Here is a 21,912-nt window from a genome sequence, read left to right as displayed (position 1 = left end):
GGGACTGTGGGCCTTCTATGGCATCTTGAGCTGCTGGGCAGAATGCCTGCTGCCTTTTGTTCTTCCCCAGATTTGGGGTGCAGGGCCCCAGAGTTGAGGTAGCTGCCGACAAGTGGACGATGCCCTTGCTCCGGCCTGGGTCCTTGGGTGCTCATGACCGAGCTTTTGCCACAAGTCCGGTGAAGGCCTGGTGACCCCCTCCTTTGCGTATGTCCCCCAGGCTTTGTTCCTAGCCTCTGCAACTCCCACAAGCTCTTTCCATGCTCATAACTTTACAGTTTCTCTCTGAGAGAGGAAAGACGCCCAATATTGGAGGTGACTCAGGCCCTGTACCAGCCCTGGTGTCACTTAGTCCCTACGTCCCAGTCAGTTGGGAACTGGATGCCCTACTGGACACCTGCTCTTTCTTATCCCCAAACTAGCCTTCCCCTGACCGAACCCATCTCACACGTCCCCTTCTACCCTGAGGCCTTTCTTTAAGTTCTCTTAGGTTGTTGGAGCAGAATACTACGTGTCCCAGGGGCTCTCCAGCTACTAACTTCATATCTCTGAGAACTTTCACCTGGGTTCTCTGTGGGAATTTCCTTACGGAGACAGTGTCTAGTCCAGGGATGGCTAATCAGCTGGAAAACATGCAACCACATACCCATCCTGTGCTCAGGACAGACATCACTAAGCATCCAGGACTCTGACTCCTTTTCAGAATAGCACTGCAGACGACACGAGTGCTAGTCCATCCAAGGCAGCAAGTGAGAGGGAACGGGTTTGCCTTGTCGGAGCTAAGCCACCCACCTTAATAATACAGGCAGGGAGAAGGAGGTCCGGTGGGGAAAGGTCCTTTCCAGAACTACCCAATGAATCCTTCCTGATTCATGGCTTCATGAATCCTGGCTTCAGTGAGGAATTCTACATCCTAGCCCCGGTGCCGACGGCAGTGCCCAGGGAAGACACAGGAAAGGACAACACGGGGCATCTGAGAGTAGGTGGATACTGCTGTCAACTCGTGTCAGGAGTTCCATCTGGGTAACTCGTGCCCTCCCAGGCCAGACCATATGCCCACCTGGTCCCTCCACTGTTTTGGGAGCCCCACAGGAGGGAGGGGGGTTGTGGGGAGGTACTTCTCCTGACCTTCAGGAGCCAGGCCAAGCCCTAACCAATGTCCTAGGACCAAGAGCATGTCCTTTCTCTTTCTGTTCATCTGCCTAGGCCATGCTTCTCCTCCCTCTCTCCATGCTGATCCTGCTCACACAGCCCCTGAGGTCACTGGGAGCAGAAATGAAGACCTATTCCCAGAGAGCAGTGGCCGGCACCTGCACCCTGGTCATGTGTAACCCTGTGGAGAATGGCCTGCCCGGTCGTGATGGACGGGATGGAAGAGAGGGCCCCCGGGGCGAGAAGGGGGATCCAGGTAGAGCTGGGACCATGGGCTCGTCCTGGTGGAATGGGGTGGGCATTGGAATTGTAACCAATCCAGAAACGCTGGTTGTTCTGCTGTGGAAGGCTCAGAGGTGGACTTCTTCCTCCTCAGGGGGTGGGTTTCCCTGAGACATTCGGTCCTTCTGAAATGCTGTTTTACCATTTGAAAAATGACCAGCTGTTCTGAGCCCCCAGGTGCCTCCCTCCCTTACCAGTTGCCCTGACTCCTCCCCCGGATTCTTCTGATTCCTCCCACCCCAAGAATGAGGAAATAGTGGGGACATGGAATTTGTGGTTCTCCAGAACCCAGCTCCAGGGACTTAACAGTTGGTCCTCCAGATTAAATGGTGTCTGTGCGAGGAGATAAATATTTTTAATACTGCATGAAGAATGGGAAAGAAGGAGGCTCAGTGGCCCCAGACTCAGGTCTGATCAAAAGGATTTACCCTAATACATTACGGAGAGAATGAAAGGGAGCTCACATTTCTTTCTCCTAGCCTTGTGCTTGGGCATCACTGAGTAATTCATTTAACCCTACCAAATGTTTCACAAGAAACAACATATGACTCACATTTGGCAGGTGAGAACATGGTGACGCAGAAAGGCCAAATGACACCCAGTGTGGAGGGGAAAAGACACGGGCTTGTGCATCAGACAGATCTGTGCCAGACAGCTAGCTCCATCTCCACAGCAGAGACCTACCCTGGGACAAGCCAGTGTCCCCGAGTCTGTTTGCTCATCTATAAATGGGAATAATATCGACCACACAGTGACGAATAACTGAGCCAAGGTTTAACTTTTTTGTTAAGTTGTCAAGATGAAGGTGCATGTTCCTGCTGGTCCAATCAGGTGAATTCTCCTGAGGTTCCCAAAGGTACTGATTATTAAGGGAATTATCTGAGTCTCAGCGGCAAGGTGTCAGAATTCAGTGAAGCAACAACTAAGACAAGGGACCTGCAGGCACTGGGCTACGGCTATGGTGGGATCTACTGTGGTCTTTATCGTTCAGGAGTTTGCATTTTGGTTGGGGAGGAAGGAAACTAACAACATTTAAGGTGGAAAGAATGGGTAACATCTCCAGGCTTTGTAGGGTAAGGGACAAGCGAGTATCTATCTGTCCATCCTTTACAGACAGAAAGTGGCTCCCAACGTAAATGGCCTGGGGCTTGGGGAAGGCCACCTGGAAGGGAACTCAGAAGAAGGGTGGTATTCAGGGTGTCCGCATCTTGGAGAATCCCCGATCTCTCCAACTCTCAGAGGGGCCCTGAATTAAATCCCAGGGGTGCCTTTTCCTATAGTGGCCCTGTGACGCTGCAGCATCGAGTGTGGCTGAGCCCCCCTCTTTTGTGCAGATGCCTCCCCCCCAACCTATGCACGTGCCAAGCCTGGCCTTGGGTTGGTGCTTGGAGAAAGAACCGTACACAGTTGGGCCCAGGAACCAAGCTGCACTCTGGCTCCCGGATTGCAGGCACACGAGTTGTTCAACCATCATGGGTCTGAGAATTTCCTAGAGAGCTTGGAGCACCTCAGAATCCCGACCCAAGGAAGTCTGGCTGGGGTTAGAGTCTGGACTTATGACAATGTCCCCTGCAGATGCTGACGCACAGGGTTCCAGATAGGCCAGAGAGAAGAGAGCCTTGAGCAGAGGTGGAGGGTGGAGTCGGGTCACTACGGTAATGCCTCAGGCATATCATGGATGGTCCATAAGACCCCACCCTGTTTTGGGGGCTGTATTTCCAGGGACAGTCCCCTTATTCCTCAGCACCTCCAAGATTCCTTCCCAGAAGGATTCAGCAAGAGCGTCCCTCCAGGGGCACGCATCTCCCTCAGAATAAAACCGCACACTCCTCAGCAGCCCACAGGCACTCCACCCCTGCCTACTTCTTTGACCTCGCCTCCTTCTCCTCTGGCCACACTGGCTCCTTGCTGATCCCTAACCACATTCAGCCCCCCACCTACTTGAGGCCCTGTCACTGCTCTCCCCATAGCTGCCCTCGTGGGTCACTCCTCACCTTCCTCCCGGCTTTCCTCACAGACCACCTTCTCCGCGAGTCTGTCCCTGACCACCCTACTTAGAAGACACTGCGCTCCCTTCCGACACTCTCTGTGCTTTATTTTTCCTCTGTGGCACTTATTCTGATCTAATAAACCCTAGGTTGTACATTTTAATTTTTAGGATCTCTTTCTATGCAGTTGGGTTTAAGCTCCAAGAGGAAGGGATCTGCTTTTGTGTCTGCTGCTTTCCCTGGCGTGTCCCAACATCAAGATGCTGTCTTGTGCACAGTAGAAGTTTCAGCGAGTACTTGTGGAATAAAGGAAGGGAAAATGAAAGGAGAGGAGGGATTTACTGTGGTGAAGACTGGCCACACTGCTGGTCCTTAAAGCTTCACTTCAGGGCATACTGAGGTACAGGGCTGGCCTTTGGGGGACACTAGGATGCAAAATTGGTGCTTTTTTTTTTTTTAAGATTTTATTTATTTATTTGAGAGAGAGAGAGCATGAGAGAGCACAAGCAGCGGGGAGGGGAAGAGGGAGAAGCAGGATCTCCACTGAGCAGGGAGCCCCACATGGGGCTCGATCCCAGGACCCTGGGATCATGACCTGAGCTGAAGGCAGATGCTTAACTGGCTGAGCCACCCAGGCGCCCCAAAATTAGTGCTTTTGGAGGCATGGGTGCTTGCCTGGGTCCCTTCTCCCGGCCTCCAGGGCTTGTGCACCATGGATGGGAGACCTCTACCGCTCCTTCTACCTGTCCCCAGCCCAGCCAGGGTGGAGCCCAAGAGAGGCTCAATCTAGGGGCAGGACATTTCTGCCCCAGCACAGTGTGACCTGTTGGACATGGGATGTGGGGCCCAACCCATAACTCTCTCTGCTTCCAGTGCATTCCCAGTGAGGATCATAACTAGAAGCAGGACACCACGCCCAGCACAGAGCTTCTCAACCACCCATCCCAGGCACCAGCCCCCCGCCACCGGCTCATTCTTGCCCAGGCTGGCCTGGTCGCTCCTCCCCTGGGAGCACGTTTTCTAGGTCTAACATGTCCCCTTTCCTCTGCAATTCTCTCTAAATCCTCCTCACCCTAAAGTCCCATTTCTTCCTCTAGGAAGAGAGCTCTGGGCATGTGTGCGTGCTGGGGTTGGGGTGATGATGTGACAGGACGAGGGACATCTTGTGAATTGTCTTCCTCACTCATGGGCTGTGTCTCACAGTTGAAAATCCTATCACAAATCCCGTGCAGACCGGGACCTGGGGCTAACATTTGCATCTCGCCCAGCGCCGGGCCCACGGTTGTATTCCCTGGCTTCTTAGTGAACAAGTAAGTGAATGAAGAAGTCAGCACCACCTGTCAGGTGTCATTTCTTTTTGCACGTGAATGTTTATAGCGGCTTTATTCACAACAGCCCAAAGGCCTGGCGATGGGTGAATGGACGAACAAGATGTGCTCTGTCCATATGGTGGAACATGACTCAGCCATAAAAGGAAATAAAGTGCTGAGACACACTGTCAAGTGGATGGCACTCAGGGACGTCACCCCCAAGTTACAAAAGCCAGACGTCAAAGGTCATAAGTCGTAGGAATCCATGTATATGAAATGTCCAAAATAGAAAATAGAGACAGAAAGCAGAGTAGTGGCGTCCAGGGGCTGGGAGGAGGGGGAATTGGGGGTGATGGCTTAGTGGCTATGGTTTTTATGAGGGGTGATGAAATGATTTTGAACTTAATAGAGGAGTGAGTGAGTGAGTGAGCTAACTGCCACTGAACTGTGTGCTTTGAAAAGGTTAATATGGGGCGCCTGGGTGGCTCAGTCGTTAAGCGTCTGCCTTCGGCTCAGGTCATGATCCCAGGGTCCTGGGATCGAGCCCCGCATCGGGCTCCCTGCTCGGTGGGAAGCCTGCTTCTCCCTCTTCCACTCCCCCTACTTGTGTTCCCTCTCTAGCTGTGTCTCTCTCTGTCAAACAAATAAATAAAATCTTTAAAAAAAAAAAGAAAAGGTTAATGTTATATGAATTTCACCTCAGTAAAAAAAAAAAAAGAATAACCAAAAGAACAGAACTGAGTGTAAAACTCTTAAACATTGAGAGTCATCTGCTCCCGTTAATCTTTTGGGGGTAAATCTTGAGTAATGTCAGGCCTAGGCAGCCCTTCTGGAGGTAACACGTCTTTCTAAAAATGCTTGATCATTTTTCCAATACAAAAATAATTTGTGGCCACTAAAGAAACAACAAGAAAGTTACCATGACCTTGTGTCACTAGGAAGGAAAGCTGGTCACGCCTCTGTATCCGCTTCTGTGTCTTTCCCAGTACGTCCTGCACGTGCACGCCCTACACACCGTGTACGTACTTGTGAAACAGGATCCCGTTGTGCATAGGGATACATTAGGTAACAATTTGGTCTCTTTTCTATGGTTTCAAGAGCATATTGCATTGCTTTTGCTTTTTTTTATTGAGGTATAATTGCCATATAACATTGTCTTCGTTTCTGATGTATAACAGTGATTCAATATTTGCACGAATTGTGAGATGATCACTGCAAGAAGTCTTGTCAACGTCTGTTACCACACATAGTACAATTTTTTTCTTGTTGTGATAAGAACTTTTAAGATCTACTCTCTGGGGGCACCTGGGTGGCTCAGTTGGTTGGGCGACTGCCTTCGGCTCAGGTCATGATCCTGGAGTCCTGGGATCAAGTCCCACATCGGGCTCCCGGCTCGGCAAGGAGCCTGCTTCTCCCTCTGACCCTCTCCCCTCTCATGCTGTTTCTCTCTCTCTCTCTCTCAAATAAATAAATAAAATCTTAAAAAATATATATGTATATATAAAAAAGATCTACTCTCTGACGTGAGGTAAACCTCAGAGAAATTGCCACAATAGCTCATGTATAGGCAATCTTGCTTGTTATTCTGTGGGGATAGTAACAGGACCCCATGGGCATATGATTATTTAAACGGAAAAAAAAAAAAAAAAAAAGGATTTGATTCCCCAACGATTATATAACTCAACTAGAACCTTGATCAATTCTATGTGGCTGGGATAACAAAAATTGCTCTTTTGAAGCCAGAGCTTACCCCACTGCATGGGATTAACTATGGGCTTACAGAGATAATGGATGATCCCATTTTCTTTATGATTCAATTGGATAATGTACTTGGGGATGCCCTTATATCCTGAGACAAGTCTTCTCCCACTTGCCAGTGATTCCTTATGATTAAGATACTGTTAAGGCTAGACCTTAAACGAAGAGAACTTCTTCTTTTTTTTTTTTTTTAAGATTTTATTTATTTATTTGACAGAGAGAGACACAGCGAGAGAGGGAACACAAGCGGGGAGAGAAGTAGAGGGAGAAGCAGGCTTCCCGCGGAGCAGGGAGCCCGATGCGGGGCTCGATCCCAGGACCCTGGGACCATGACCTGAGCCGAAGGCAGATGCTTAACAACTGAGCCACCCAGGCGCGCCTTACAAAGAGAACTTCTTGATAGTTTTATCTCATAGTCATTTATCCTAGCAGCTGCCTCTATTGATGTACACTTGCAAACAAAGGCTTTAGCCAAACATACAACATACCACAGCCCTCCTGGTAAAAAGAGCCTCAGAACTCACTATGGGACTTCCAGGACTTACATAAAATAAGCAAAACAGTATGCTTGCTCAGCAGGACTCTAAATGTTACTTCCCAGGCGCTAGATGTACTCAGCCAAGAATTAAGTGAAGTCAGAGAGGGACTTCTCCAGAACGGTGCCACTATTGACTGCCTAGTATTTACTAGGGGTATGAGGGATTTCCTCATGTGTTGTTCTAACGTTACAGGTGTCCCAATTAATAGGGGACATTTGTGATCCATTAAATAAGATCAAGATATCTACTAATCTATTTGACAAAATTGGTAATTGGGGATCTTATCTAAGGAATGTGATCATAATTTGGGGCCTAATACTTGTTTTATGTTCATCCTTTTGCATGTGCTGATGCATGTACCGTTTGCTGTCCATCATGACCCCCTGGAGCCATACCGCGGGCCTCTGGACCGACTCCTGCATAGATTCTAACTGCCGCACAGCCCGCCGTCCCAGTTCAGCAGGAAGCAGCCAGAGTGGTCACTGTCCCACTCCCTAATGGCAGTAAGGGTTACTATTTCCAGGGGGAAGAATGAGTAAGGGACAGGCGGGGCTAGGTAGGGAGAGATAGATAGGGAGCTATGTGATCAGGCTCACAGAAATCCCAAAAATGTCGGGGTATGGGGAAACAAGAGATAAGGGAACAAACCGGACCACCCTGCCTAAGCATGTGGGGTGGGTGTCTTTTTTTATGATAATCACCTGTGACCAACAAAGAATAACCAGACCCTAAAAAGGAAGTAAGCCATTGAAGGTGTTATCACTAGTCCTTGCTCAATGGTGATATAGAGAGGATAAAAGGATTTAAGGTCCCTGGTTAGCTGTTTATAAAAGACCAACCCTAAATGCCCTCAGTGGCAGGACCCGTCTCACTCCTGAGAGCTTTTTTCTGTATCCTTGCTTAATAAACTTCTATCACTTTACTCACAAAAAAAAAAAAGAAAAGAAAAAGAAAAAAGATCTACTCTCTGAGCAACTTTCACATATACAATACGGTATTATTAACTCTAGTTGCCATGCTCTACATGACATCCCCAGAACTTATTTTATAACTGGACATTTGTATCTTTCGACCACCGTGAGCCATTCTGCCCACTTCCCAAGCCCACCTCTGGCAATCACCAATCTGTTCTCTGTATCTATGAGTTTGTTGTTTTTGTTTGTTGGTTGGCTTGTCTGTTTAGATTCCACATATAAATGAGATCATATGGGATTTGTCTTTCTCTGTCTGACTTAATTTCATCTACCATAATGCCCCCAAAGTCCATCCATGTTGTTGCAAATGGCAAGATTTCGTTCTTTGTTATGGCTGAGGAATATTCCATCATATATACACCTGCATTTTCTCCATCCACTCATTCATCAATGGACATCTAGGCTCTAAGCCGTCTCCATGTCTTGGCTACTGTAAACAATGCCGCAACGAACATGGGGGTGCAGATATCTTTTTGAATTAGTGTTCTTGCTTCCTTTAGATAAATACCCAGAAGGGGAATTGCTGGATCATATAGTAATTGTACTTTTAATTTTTTGAGGAACCTTCATTCTGTTTCCCACAGTGGCTGCACCGATTTACATTCCCACCAACAGTGCACAGGGGTTTCCTTTTCTCCACATCCTGGCCAACGCTTGTTATCTCTTGTCTTTTTTGATAATAACCATTCTAACAGGTGTGAGGTGGTATCTCATTGTGGTTTTGATTTGCAGTTTCCTGGTGATTAGTGCCAGGTGTCATTTCTGATAGAAACTTTGGTTCTGGGAAGGCGAGAACAAGGAGTCCATGATCAAGGGTAAATGCTGACAGATTTCCGGCTGTAAATACCGTGAACAAGCCAAGTCGGATGGGTCTTGGCTTGAATCCACAGCCAACTCTGGCTGGCCTGTTTTCTCACCTGTAAAATGGGGATGGGGACACCCATTTCCTGGATCACCACTGGACCAAGGAGTGTGGAGATGGAATGTCTCTTCAAGTAGAACCTTGAAGGCATGCAAGGGGCCTGACATTAGAGGCATCTGGCTCCTCCTGGGCCCAAGGCCAGGTTTATACCCATCTCTTCTGCTGCTACAGGTTTGCCAGGAGCTGTAGGGAGACCCGGGATGCCTGGACCAGCTGGCCTAGTTGGGCCCAAAGGGGACAATGGCTTTGCGGGAGAGCCTGGACCAAAGGGAGACTCCGGACCATCTGGTGAGCAGCTGCGCATGGAGTTCGGCTGTCTGCAGGTGCTGCTGCCGACCCTGGGATTTGCCAGTAGACATGCACAGATCCCATCCCAGGGAGAAGGAAGAAGGTTGTTGTGAAGGTGGCACTGGGTTATCTCAGAGAAGCCTGGAAAGTACCACGGCTGCCTCTCTCACTTCTATCATTGCTCTCGTTTTTTCATGTGCTCCCCCGCCAACAAGGTTTAGCGCCACTGACCAGGGTGGTCTTCTTCCCCAGGACCTCCGGGACCTCGAGGCGTGCCTGGTTCAGCTGGCAGAGAGGGTCCATCAGGGAAGCAGGGGAACGTAGGACCTCAAGGCCCACCTGGCCCTAAAGGAGAGGCCGGGCCCAAAGGTAGGTGGTTGATATGTGGCTGGTCTGGGAGGGAGAGGGGAGGAGTATGGTGGCGGTCCGGGCTGGGACCTCAGGCAGCAAGCTCGGAGGGCCAGGAAAAGCCCAGACGGTCAGCGCTGGGTAAGGCCGAGTCGTGGCCCCTTCCTCCCCCCGCTTCCCACAATGGTGGCGTTTTCCTGTTCACCTCCCTGGAGGAAGCCCCGTAAGGGGCACCTTCTCCCCAGTTGGCTCTCTCCCCCTGGAGCGGTGGGTGAAAACTCCAGGACTGAACACACTCTCAGCAACATTTGTCCCAATTGGTTCCTTCCTCAGGAGAAGCGGGTGTGGCCGGCAAGCCGGGCTCTGCGGGGACACAAGGTCCCACAGGTGTTAAAGGAGAGAGAGGTGCCCCGGGTGAGCACGGAGCCCCTGGGAGTGCCGGGGCAGCAGGTGAGTGATGGAAGGGGCTAGGGCCGGGCTCCGGTTCCCTTGTGTCCCCCTGGTGCTGCCCATGGCCATCTCTCCACCACCGCCACTCATCACGTCAGAGCTGGCGTGACCAGGAGGGGAGAGTCTATGTCCAAGGAGGGTGACTGCTGGGCTCTGGGAGCTGTCTGCATCGAGGGAGAGTGACACGTGAGCAACAGGGCTAGTCTAGGTGCCAGAGAGGTGGGTCTTTGGGTGATGAGACAGTCAGCGTAAGGAGAGGGTGCATGGCTGGGTTCTGGGAACAGTCTGTATGGGGGAAGGGGGACCATGGGCCAGTTGGATGGTCCCTGTACTGGGAGGCTGAAAATGCTGGAAAACGTGTACGGAGCTCACCCAGCTCTTCTTCTGTGATCCCAGGACCTGCTGGAGCCATGGGTCCACCGGGACCTCCAGGTGCCAAAGGGCCCCCGGGACTGAAGGGGGACAGAGGTGCTCCTGGGGACAAAGGAGCGAAGGGAGAGAGTGGGCTTCCGGGTAAGGTGGCACCTGCCAGATTTGGGAGTTCCCCCAGGGTGGGGGCAGGGGGAGGAAGGTGGTGCTCTTATCTATCAGGACAGCCTATCCTCTCAGACTTCGGCCCCATTAATCATGGGGAGTGGTGGGAAACAGGAAAGCTAGCAGGCAGGAAGGCAGGAGAATTAGGCTCTGGTTTTAGACTTACTCAGTGGAGGGCAACCCTGGGCAGCTTTTCCATCTGATCACTGGGGAAAGCATAGCCCCCTTCCCGACTCAAAGCATAGTCTGAGTATCAAATAACCCAATGGATGGGAAGTATTCCTATCCCCCCAAAAAGAGGTGCTATGGGATGCCCAGAATTTGGAGTTCAAATGTCATGTGGTCAGTGTCTGTGAGGTGCAGGGACCTGCTTGTGGGACACTTAGTTCATAGCAGAACCACGGGAAATCTGGGAGGAACAGGGGTCGGTTATGTCAGCAGATGTGGGCTTCTTAGGACCTGGTCCCAGCAGCTTAGCCCACCCCAAGTATGTGCCTGCAACTGGGCACCCTTCCCTTGAGGCCTAGGCTCTGAGCTGATCCCAGGCTACGCTGGGCTTACCTTCCCTCGGCCCCTCTCTTCGGCAGACATCACTGCTCTGAGGCGGCAGGTGGAGGCCTTGCACGGACAGGTACAACACCTCCAGAATGCCTTCTCTCAGTATAGGAAAGGTAAGTTCCTGGGCCTGACTGGAGCCAGGCACCAAGGCTAGGCCCCCGACTGGGTCTGGGCCTTGGTTTGGCATTGGCTGGGTTTGGGTCTAGGATTGGAATGGGTTGGGACCACATTTAGGGCTGGACCTGGCTCTGGGGCAAGGTCTGGGGCTGAGAATAGGGCTGGGACAGAGCATAGTCCAGGATCTGCAAGTAGATGCAAGAGACATATAGGAGGATGTGCCCTATCGCCAGTTCAGTGGGGTGACGGAAGTATGGTAGCTGTTAGCAGGCTCTAGGATGCCCCCAGTATCACAGCCACCTGTGACCCAGTCAGTGCCCTAAACCCTGCCTACCCCGTGCTGGTCCCTGTGATAGACAGCGGACACCCAACCCAGGATGTATTCCTAACATCCGTGGGGCCCTGTGAGTGAGTGCCCAGGGACGTTGCTTCACGGCCCAAGGCAGCAGAGAATCCAGACACTGTCCTGAGAGCCGGGGCTGGGATGCTGCCCTTGGGGTTCAAGGCTGGTGGGGGCCTGGCCTTGCCGTGTGGCCAATCAAGTACCTCACCCTGGACATGCTCAAGGTTCTGGCAGGGGGCTGGCTGCCTCTGGGCTCCAGCCAGTACTCTCCCTGAACCTCCCCCGGTGTTTCAAGCAGAGAGTCTTCCCTAACCCTGGAATGCTGCCGAGGCAGGGGCCCCCAGGAGTACACGCCTGAGTGCCCTGTGCCCTTTGGAATCTCCACCTCAGTCCTTGACTGCCCTCCCCCCCCATCTGCTCTCCCTGACTTCAGCACTGAGTCTACATCACTCATCCAATCTCCCTGATCCAAAAAAAAAAAAAAAAGAACAGTTTTCTGAAGGAGTAGAGCATAAAGGGGCCCAACTGGGTAAGACACAGGGTTGTCCCCTAAGTACCTAAGTAGCAAGGATGAGAGTTTCAGGTATTGGGTATGTCTTCCTCACTCCACAAACGTATTTGCCCACGCGTTCACTCACTCCTCTGCCCACTGCTGCACACAAAGCGGAACGTGTCCATAGGCTCCAGCCACGTGGGTGTACTCAAATACCTTCACTCACCCCGCACCATGACATTCATGAGCACAACCAGAGGTATGCACGTGTAGGTATGCACACGTATCTGGATGGTGGGTGCTGCCGTGTACCTTTGCACGAATACATGGACATGTTCGTGTATGCACGTGTGTACGCACCCAGATGCAGGGACATAACGTGAACCCCCGCACGGGCCCCGTCCAGGGCTGCTTCAAGTGCCATCCTGAGCCTGTGGAGCATCTGTGCCCCGAGTCCGTGTTGAAGGTCCTCAGAGGAGGGCAGTGGGGCTGGGGCAGCCTGAGCCTAACCAGCCCAGGGAGGCCAGGGCACAGCCCTCTCAGGAGCCCTGAGGATTTCCATGCCTGAGCCCAAAAGCGGTTGGGATGGGCTGAAAAGAGATACTTGATATGTCCCATGGGTGATGCTTTTATGAAGTGTGCCCCCACTTTAGAGATGAGGAATTAGAAGGCCTGAAAAGGGAAGTGACTTTCCTTTGCCCACCTTGACAGCCATTGCCAGGTTGGGGTGGAACCCCTGGCTTCTGATTCCCAAATAGGGCTCTCCCAGAACCGGTCCCCTCCCCCTGCCACCACACCGCTCGGTGCCTGCACCCCCCTCCCCCAGCTCCCCGGGGAGGCTGACTGGCTGGGGCATCACGCACATGGGTACCAAGGGGCCAACATGGGTCTGCAGCGAGTGCAGAGATTAGCACATCGAGGCTCTCGGATGCCCCCCCGCCCTTGCCCCCACCCACCACACAGCAACCCCACAGACCTGCTCTTATGCAGGGTCTGATTTTCATACTCTCAGAAACTACCCCCACCGCCACGCTGACATCTCCCCGGCCAAAGTCATTCCAATCCCCAATGACCCCAGCACACAACGTGGGGTGAAGTAGGAAGAGCATGTTCTAGCTCTAGTGTCCCAGCAAACAAGGTTTAATCCTAACCCTACATTTGGCAGGCCTGTGACTTGGGGCCTCTTACTTAACCTCCCTGAGCTCCAGGGTCCTCATCTGTTAACTGCAGCCCACAGGCCCTCCTCCCAGCGTGCACTGTGAAGTCAGGGCTGCTCTGGAACCAAGTGCCTCACTTTTGTCCTATCTGGTGCCCTGACACCCCACCGGGGAGGCCTGGGTGGGGGAGGGGGGCTCCAGTTGGAGCACAAAGCTCTCAGAGCCCTGAGCTGGGGCCAGGCGCTGCCATAACCCCAATCTAACTCTCTTCTTCTCTTAGTGGAGCTCTTCCCCAACGGCCGAGCTGTTGGGGAGAAGATCTTCAAGACAGGGGGTTTTGAAAAGACTTTTGAGGACGCTCAGCAGGTGTGTACGCAGGCGGGGGGACAGATGGCCTCCCCACGCTCTGCAGCCGAGAACGAGGCCCTGCAGGAGCTGGCCACTGTTCAGAACAAGCCTGCTTTCCTGAGCATGACCGACATCGGGACAGAGGGCAATTTCACCTACCCCACCGGGGAGCCCCTGGTCTATTCCAACTGGGCCCCGGGGGAACCCAACAACAATGGCGGCTCAGAGCACTGTGTGGAGATCTTTACCAACGGCAAGTGGAACGACAAGGTCTGCGGGGAGCCGCGCCTGGTGGTCTGCGAGTTCTGAGCCGCGGGGGCCGGCGGGGAGCCTGGCCAGCGGGTGGAGGCCCAGGCCCGTGTGCTGCCGATGCCCCAGTAAAATGGCGCCGCCTCTGCCGGCCAGGGCTTCTCCGCAGAGCCATGGGGGGTGGCCAGAAGGCAGGTCCCCGCGGAACGCCTCTCTCCGAGTCAGATGGCTTCACACACGCAAGACCTGTCAGGAAGAAGGGGCCCGCTGCTCTCCCAGTGGCAAGGAATAAAATTGGGTCCCCACGACCTCCCCATGGCAAAATCCAGTGGCTCCTCCTCAGCCGTCCTCCTCCTCACACTCTCTGCCACGTTTGACCGGCTGACCAGCCCTGCCCTGCCCTCTTCCTCCTCTTCCAGAGCAGCTTCCAGAGCAGCGCTCTTGCTGACTTTTGTCCGGCCTCGTCAGCCTCGTTTGCTCCTCCCTTCTTGACCGCTTCATGCCGCGGTGGGGGCCCCTGCTCTCCTTCCGTTCTCTTCTGGCCCGACTCACTCCAGGTGCAACTCATCCTGTCCAAGGCTTCGAATTCCTTCTCCTGACAGCTCCCATGTGCATATCCCTGTTGGGGGACCTCTCCCTGAACCCCAGGCTCCTCCAGCCAATGCAAGCTGGAGCCCCGGGGCTGGCAGGCCTCAGTGGCTGCCTCTTGCTTCAAGGCCGGTGCCCAGGAAGCGGCAGAGGACAGGGGGATGACCTGGCGGCGAGTGTCTGCCTCCCCCGACTGCATGGCCCTATGCCCAGTAGGCCGGGCCTCATCCCTGCACGGCCCAGGAGCTCTCTCTCTTCATGTCATATGACTGCCTCTCGGTTCATGGGAGGGAGTTCCATCCACACAACCCCAGATCCATTTGGAATCTCAGGCACGGAGGGTGTCCAGCCAGGCTCACATTTATCCCCAACCCTCGTCTGGCCTGACAGTTCCAGGAATGTTCTTTCTCCACCCCGCCCCAGAGGTAGTCTCGCCAAAGGTTCCTCATTCTACAGCTCTGGAAACCAGGACGCAGAGCACACCGGGAGTCGCATGTGGCCCCAGGAGTGCAGTTCAGTCGTGCCAAAGTCGTCTCACCTCAGAGCTTATACTTTTGGCCTGTACATTTTTAGGCCAAAGTCCTCTGCATAAATTTAGTCGATTTTACTGACACAGTACTGCAAAAAATTTTTTGGTATTTTCTTTTCTTCTTTTTTTTAATTAAGTTTTTATCTTAATTCCAGTTAGTTAGCATACAGAGTTATATTAGTTTCAGGTGTAGAGTATAGCGATTCAACAGTTCCATACATCACCCTGTGCTCACCATGACCAAGTACTACAAAGAATGTAAATGAGAGATGCCTGGGTGGCTCAGTCGGTTAAGCATCTGCCTTCGGCTCAGGTCATGATCCCAGGGTCCTGGGATAGAGCCCCACATCGGGCTCCTTGCTCAGCGGGAAGCCTGCTTCTCCCTCTGCCTGCCACTCCCCCTGCTTGTGCTCTCTCTCTCTCTCTGACATTAAAAAAAAAAAAACAAAAACCCAAAAATATAAATGAACCTATGCTTAAGAAATTGGAATGACACCTGGGTGAAGCACAAGCTCATAGGAGGGGGTCATGCCCTTCCCCTAGACAGAGAGCCAACCACTCTCTCCCTTGTTCCCAGAGACCATGAGCTCTGCCCTTTCTGGCCCTTCCTCAATGGGTCCCCCTGGTCCTCTGCCCAACACTCCTACAGCCACATCCAGTACATAGGACAGCAGGCCTGAAAACAAAACCGCATCTCCCACCAGCGCACAGCTCAGGCTCTCTGCCACGATCTTTCTCCTGTTACTAAAAAAATCCCCAATTCCTGGCAGCTTCTGAAATATAAGTGAGTTCCACAGTAAGGGCAAACAACTCTCCAGCACAGAGGCCACACCTGGACACACTCACTGAGGGAGCTTAGAAAGGCCTTTTTGTTTGTTTGTTTGTTTTTAATTGCAAATATGAAGAACAACTGAATCGAGCTTTAAGCAAAATAGGAGCGTTTCTTCTAAGAACAGAGAGTTGTGAATTGGCCCAAGGAGGACTGGGAGACAGCGTCTGCTGTTTCCCTGGCTTCTGCATCCTTGCCTCTTCCTCCTTCCCACCTCAGCTTCCTCTTCTTCCCACTCTCTTGACTGCCCATGTAGGGCGAAATCACAGAAATCGCCACCCAGAGATAAGAAACTCTTGCTTGATAGCAATTCAAAACTCCTATGAAAATGAGTCTGTCTCAGATGCCCGCCTCTGGTCCAATCACCTAAACCTGGAGGGTGGGTCCGCACAGGACAATATGGCCACTGGGATCCATGCAAGGTCATGGTGGTTTGGGCAGACCCTCTAAAAGTGATCACTACCCATCCTGACACTTAAGCCAAGCCTATTTCTTGACAAGAGAGAAGGAAAGAGTGCAGCACTATGTGACTCAGTAGGAAGGAAAGAAATCTTCTGTGATGTTGAAGGCTGGGAATGCTGAGACCCCAAACCCTAGGAAGAGGGGGCCAATCTATCTGCACCGTGGGGCCACAGGGGCCTGGTTTGCTCTCCAGCACCGAGAACAAGTAAGGAGGGTCATTTGGGCTCTGTAGCTACAGCTTGACTAATGCAGAGGACTGAGGCAAGCATTTCAGAAAATTCAAGCCTGAGCCCATTCCTGAACTAGAGGTCTCCCTTGCAAGTACTTCTATCATGGGCAAAGGTCAACACAGATCTTAAACATTATCAGCCCCATCCCAATCATAGTAGCCCTGGTCCCTGCTTTAGTAGCCTAGGTGCCATGTAAAGCCCGGGCTGTGTGATTCTTATGATCTCAGGAGATGTTGTGACCCTCACAGTGCCAGGTGACATCATGGGAGAAGACTGGGATCCTTCCCTGTTTAGACAGGGGACAGCCACAGCAGTTTCATAGGGAAGGCCCTGTTCAGTTTAACAGAAGATTCTCAAGTTACTCCGTGGTTCTCAACCCTCCTGGCACCAAACCAGCCCACGTCCCACAATGAACAGCCAGTGGGGAGACCTCTGATGTTTGCTTTTTCAGGATCCTAGGTTTCTTCTGCATTCCCTTGATATAAAAGGGAATTGCTTACGTGGAGGGCATTCTCCATCACTCTTATCTTTTGCATGTCCTCAGCCCAAGGTTAATAGTGTGCTTGACTTTTCAAGTTACCTACGTCTTATATACAAGAGCAGAGAAAACCAGGTATCTATCAGGAGGAGTAAAATATGAATTTATACCTCAAATATTTGTCAGGAACTGACCCACAGAGATGGAAACGGCTGGTCACGCCCTCATAGCTGCTGCAGCCCCGCACATCCAGAGCCTTAGAGGTAAGCTCTAGAACGTGTTCCAGCAACGGGCAATCGAGATGCTCAAGAAATGGATTAGAATGAGTGGGCAAGTCTAAAACCCGTTAACGGGGAGAATAGGGAGCCGTCACCTTGCGGAATCTCCAGGCTACTCAGACTCTCACTATTGTTCAGGGGCATCGTCTGTGACTGAGGCCTCTGGATGGCTAATAGCAGGTGTTTTGTAGATGCTACTGTTTTTCACCAATATTTCAATGAGGGAGGCCTTACGAAGGCAGGCTTGTGACATGTGTCACCTCTGGGAGGACGCAGATGAGGACCAGGGCATATCCCCAAATGCCCTCTTTTCTGCTGCCACTGTGATCACAGAAGGCTTTGGTGGCTATGAAGTTACTCTACAATCCAGCATTCTGGAAACCTGAGCAAATTCATGGAGCACAACTACCCTTGTGGATCTAGGGGGGATCACTTGCAACCACTTGGGCTCTGAGTGAGATTTGCGGGTTGTCACTGCAGCATCCATAGCCCATCCATATCTGTGACACACTGAATAGTAGCCTCCTTGCCCTCCATTTACTTAAGCAGTGTAATCTCTCAGACTGCCTGGCTCAAACAACTTTGAGTCCCAGAGGGACTCATGCGGGCCCTTCCTGAGCAAAATGGTACTTTTTGTAGTTTTTAGTACGTTGGCAGAATTAATGGAGTAAATACATGAAAGAGTTGAGTGAATGAAATCCTCAATTCCTATTTGTAAGTCTGTCTATAGGGCTGAATAAAGTGTTTTCAAGATGTTTCCAGGCCCTTTGATCTGAGGAAGTAGCGCTGCGTCTTTACCACCAGGCTTTCTACCCTTTTATGATTGGCTGGCCCCAGGCCAGGGCTGAAAGGTCAGGCGGCAGCCTGGGGCCAAGCACGGGCACTCTGTGACCAGAGGGCTGGGTCCGGGCAAGAAGAGGAGGGAAGAACCAGGATTGGGTTTTGAGCCAGCCCGATGCCTGGCCTCCCGGATGCCTGACCCCCATCCACCGACCGAGAGGGATGTGAGTTCGCCAAAGATTCCATCCCAAGTCCTTTAAGGGCCTCATCAAGTGATTCCTAAGCTCTTAGGAAAGAATAAACATCCTAGAACAGTGAAAAAAATTTAAAAATAATGAGAATGGGGACGCCTGGGTGGCTCAGTCAGTTGGGCGTCTGACTCTTGATGTCAGCTCAGGTCATAATCTCTGGGTCATGGGATCAAGCCCCTCACTGGGCTCTGCACTCAGCACAGAGTCTGCTTCTCTCTCTCGCTCTCCCTTGCTCCTCCTCCAGCCCCCACCCCAGGCACGCTCTCTATCTTAAATAAATAAAATCTTAAAAAAATAAAAAATGAGACTGAACTTGGTCATCTTATATTAAAAGGTTTTATAAAACTAACCTAATTAGTATATTAGTGACACTGGAATAGAGATGATGTGAAAACCCACGAAGTCCAAACACAGGTCCAAGGATGCATATGTACACATTTGTATCATCTATGCATGATAAAAATAGAATACCAAAATAGTAGGAAAATGATTGCTGAGTTAATAATGCTGACGTAAATGGTTAAGCATTTAGAGGAAAAATAAAATCAGATTCTTTTTGTTACATATACAAATCAAAATCAGAAGAAAATATAAGTGATGATTCTATAGTCTTGGAGGGGAAAAGAGATATCTAAGAATGATCTCAGAGAAGAAAACCCAAAACAATATTATTGATACATCAGACCACACAAAAAAGACATAAAACTTCTCTGCCAAAAAGTAAAACCCAACGTAAAATGAAAAGTAAAATGTTGATTTATTTGCAAAGCACATAAGAGAAAAAACAATAAACTGATGAATAATTAGGAAAAATGGGATAAAGAATGAGAAGAAAAAATTCATAAAACAAGGAATACTGATGTCCAATAGTGTTGAAACATGAAAAAATGCACAATCTTAGTAGTAATTTAAAAAACTAAATTCAGCAACAGTAAGTAGTCCCAAAATCTATGGGCTAGAGTTAGAGTTATATTCAAGGGATATATACTTTACTTTCATTATTACAAAAAAATTTTTAAAGCATGAATTGAAAATAATCGAACCAAGTATTCATCTTTTTTTTTTAAAGATTTTATTTATTTATTTGTCAGAGAGAGAGAGAAAGAGTGCGCACAAGCAGGGGGAGCGGCAGGCAGAGGGAGAGGCAGGCTCCCCACTGAGCAGGGAGCCCGATGCAGTACTCGATCCCAGGACCCTGGGATCACGACCTGAGCCGAAGGCAGGTGCTTAACTGACTGAGCCACCCATGCATCCCAGTATTTATCTTTTTAAAACAAAATTTCAAACAATAGAAAGTAAAGGAAGGACAAAGCAAATAGATATAAAGTGAAACTAATGAAATAGAAAATAAATAAAAATGATAGAAATGATAAGTTAGCCCAGAAACCACATTTTTTAAAGCCAAATGAGAAAAATACATCTTGAAAAATCTATATAAGAAAAAAAAAAAAGACAAAACACCACTATGCACCGTACAGTTGACCTTTGAACCACACAGGTTTAGACTGTGTGGGTCCACTTATATGTGGATTTTCTTTTTATAAATACAGTATAGTACTGTAAATGTTCTTTCTCTTCCTGATGGCTTAATAACACTTTTTTTTTTTTTCTGTAGCTTACTTTGTTACAAGAATACAGTGTATAATATGTGTAACAATACAAAATTGTGTGGTTTTTGACCATTCATGTTATGAGTATGACTTCTGGTCAGCAATAGGCTATTAGTAAAGTTTTGGGAAGACAAAAGTTGTATGTGGAGTTTCAACTTCATGGGAGGTTAGAGTCCCTAACGTCTGCTATTCAAGGGTCAACTGTGAGCAATAAGAAAGGCACTATAATCACAGATGTGAAAAAGACTGAAAGAACTTTAAAGGCAATCTATTCACTTCCTTTTCGCTGTTGATCAGGCTTAGAGGCAGCTAGGACAAAGGGACTTGGGCATCCCTCCACAGCCCTCCCTCACGTGGACTCTGTGGCTGGGCTCCGGATCCACAGCTGTGGCCCCGAGACTGCAGCAGGGTCTAGCATCCTGGCTGGGGAGGAGGAAAGTGGCACTGCTTTTTCTCTGACCTGGAACTCAGCGCATCACCGTGGTGCAGGAGTTGAGAATGACCGGTAGCAGTGGGTGTGATGTTAAGCCACCTCTGACGCATCCAGCTGTCCTCCACCTCTGTCCTCCCCAAACCTCCTTTACACAGTGAAGCCAAAATGCACACCACCTTTTCTGATGCCTGTCCTTGGAGTGCTTGGGGACCAGATGTCATCGGTGGAAGGGGGGATGATGGTCCGGGAACAGCTTCCCAGACAGAGCTCGGGAAGGGCTCAGCACAGCTGGGCAAGGTCGGCTCTCCAGACCCCGTTCTCACTGGGGGTGAGGGTCACACATGCAACCCTGCACAAGGCACTGGATAGTCCTTTTGTGATCACCGAGGCCATAGGTTCTCAGGTGAACAGGAAGCTGGACTTGTCAGGAGCACCAGCCCGCGGTGGACAGGAAGTCACTTTCCACACACAGTCCAGATCCCTTGGTGATAATGGCAGGGTTAAATGGCTTTCAGGGTCTCATCCAGGCTGAGTAGGAGGTACTTGATGCCTTTTGTCTGCCCCAGACATAGCGGAGGAGAGGGGCACCCTGTGTGCTGATGTTTGCCATTCTTGTCTTAGGAGGGCACTGCTCTGCAGGACCCGAGGGAGCCCAACAGGGAGGATGCCCCTGAGTTTCATCAGTGAGCCAAGCCCTTTCTGGGACCTCTGCAAGACTCCTGGTGCTTCCATCAGCTGGGCTCCCAGCTTTAGGAAGACAGCATTGCCTCATAGACTGCCCAGCGGCAGGATAGCACGGTCTTCTACATTTGAGACCCACAGGAGATCCCCCATCCCTCCCAGTGCTGGGCCCTCTGCTGCTGCCCAAGGGGTCCCTGGGCACTCTCTCAAGTCTCCTTACTTACAGGTCCTCAGCCTGAACTCCTCAGTACTTTTGAGAGGATGAGGGGTCACTACCAAAATCACAGGCAAACCTCCTCGTTGGTGCTGGGGGCGGGGAATAGGGAATAAAAAGCCCAGGGCCTGATTCTGATTGGACTTGAGAGAGAGATACCCAGAAAGTCCACGGGGAGCCCAATGGGAAGCCCACAAACCCAGCCTCCAAAGGGTGAGCCGTGTGGTCTTGTCCTTGGGGGGATTCTGAAATTGCCCTGGACACAGAGATCTGAGGTGGGCAGACCAGGAGGAGGATGGAGGTGGCATGCGGGTCCTGCCCTGAAGAACTCACAGTTAGGTTTGGAAATGAGACAGACACACAGACAACGAGCAGAGAATCCCACCAGTACTGAGGGCTTGCTGGACACTTGTGGTCACCCAGAGGGAATGTGCATCCGGATCTGGACTTAAAGGGTAGAGACGTTTAGGAAAGGCATTCCAAGTGGGTGTAGCACCAGGCAAAAGGGGAGAGGAAGAACGCTCGGAAGTTGCAAAGAGCTCCTGAGGCACCGCCCCCCTCCCAGCCCCCTGCTGTTGCCTTTGCTTCCCCTGCGATCTCTGGGAGTTTGCTAGCCTGTCCCAGGGACAGCCAGCAGAGGGCAGCAGGAGGCCACAGCCAGGGCACCCAAGGCCACAGGCTGTGCCCATCACCGTATTTCAAAGTTAAGTTTGGCTGCTTCTCTCGAGTCCAGCTTGGA

The 21,912-nt window shown here is 50.9% G+C and overlaps 1 protein-coding gene across 1 annotated transcript; it reads left to right on the top strand.

Moving 5' to 3' along the window:
* Positions 1-1,209: 1,209 nt before the first annotated feature.
* SFTPD (surfactant protein D) lies at positions 1,210-13,879 on the top strand. The gene is made up of 7 exons (XM_036089811.2): positions 1,210-1,408; positions 9,097-9,213; positions 9,466-9,582; positions 9,895-10,011; positions 10,408-10,524; positions 11,133-11,216; positions 13,494-13,879. Exons 1-7 carry the CDS (start codon positions 1,210-1,212, stop codon positions 13,868-13,870), a joined length of 1,128 nt encoding a protein of 375 aa, XP_035945704.1. The 3' UTR covers positions 13,871-13,879.
* The last annotated feature ends 8,033 nt before the right edge of the window (positions 13,880-21,912 follow it).

This window comes from Halichoerus grypus, chromosome 7 (assembly GCF_964656455.1).
Source record: "Halichoerus grypus chromosome 7, mHalGry1.hap1.1, whole genome shotgun sequence".
NCBI lineage: Eukaryota > Metazoa > Chordata > Mammalia > Carnivora > Phocidae > Halichoerus > Halichoerus grypus.
The sequence above is the reverse complement of the archived record's forward strand: the minus strand, read 5'-3'. Positions and strand labels throughout refer to the sequence as shown.

Bases quoted from the DNA above. Each gene is read 5' to 3' on its own strand.
- SFTPD (XM_036089811.2), top strand. From the start codon at position 1,210: ATGCTTCTCCTCCCTCTCTCCATGCTGATCCTGCTCACACAGCCCCTG. The intron at 9,583-9,894 runs GTAGGTGGTTGA...TTCCTTCCTCAG, and splicing joins AGGAGAGGCCGGGCCCAAAG to GAGAAGCGGGTGTGGCCGGC. The intron at 10,012-10,407 runs GTGAGTGATGGA...CTGTGATCCCAG, and splicing joins TGGGAGTGCCGGGGCAGCAG to GACCTGCTGGAGCCATGGGT.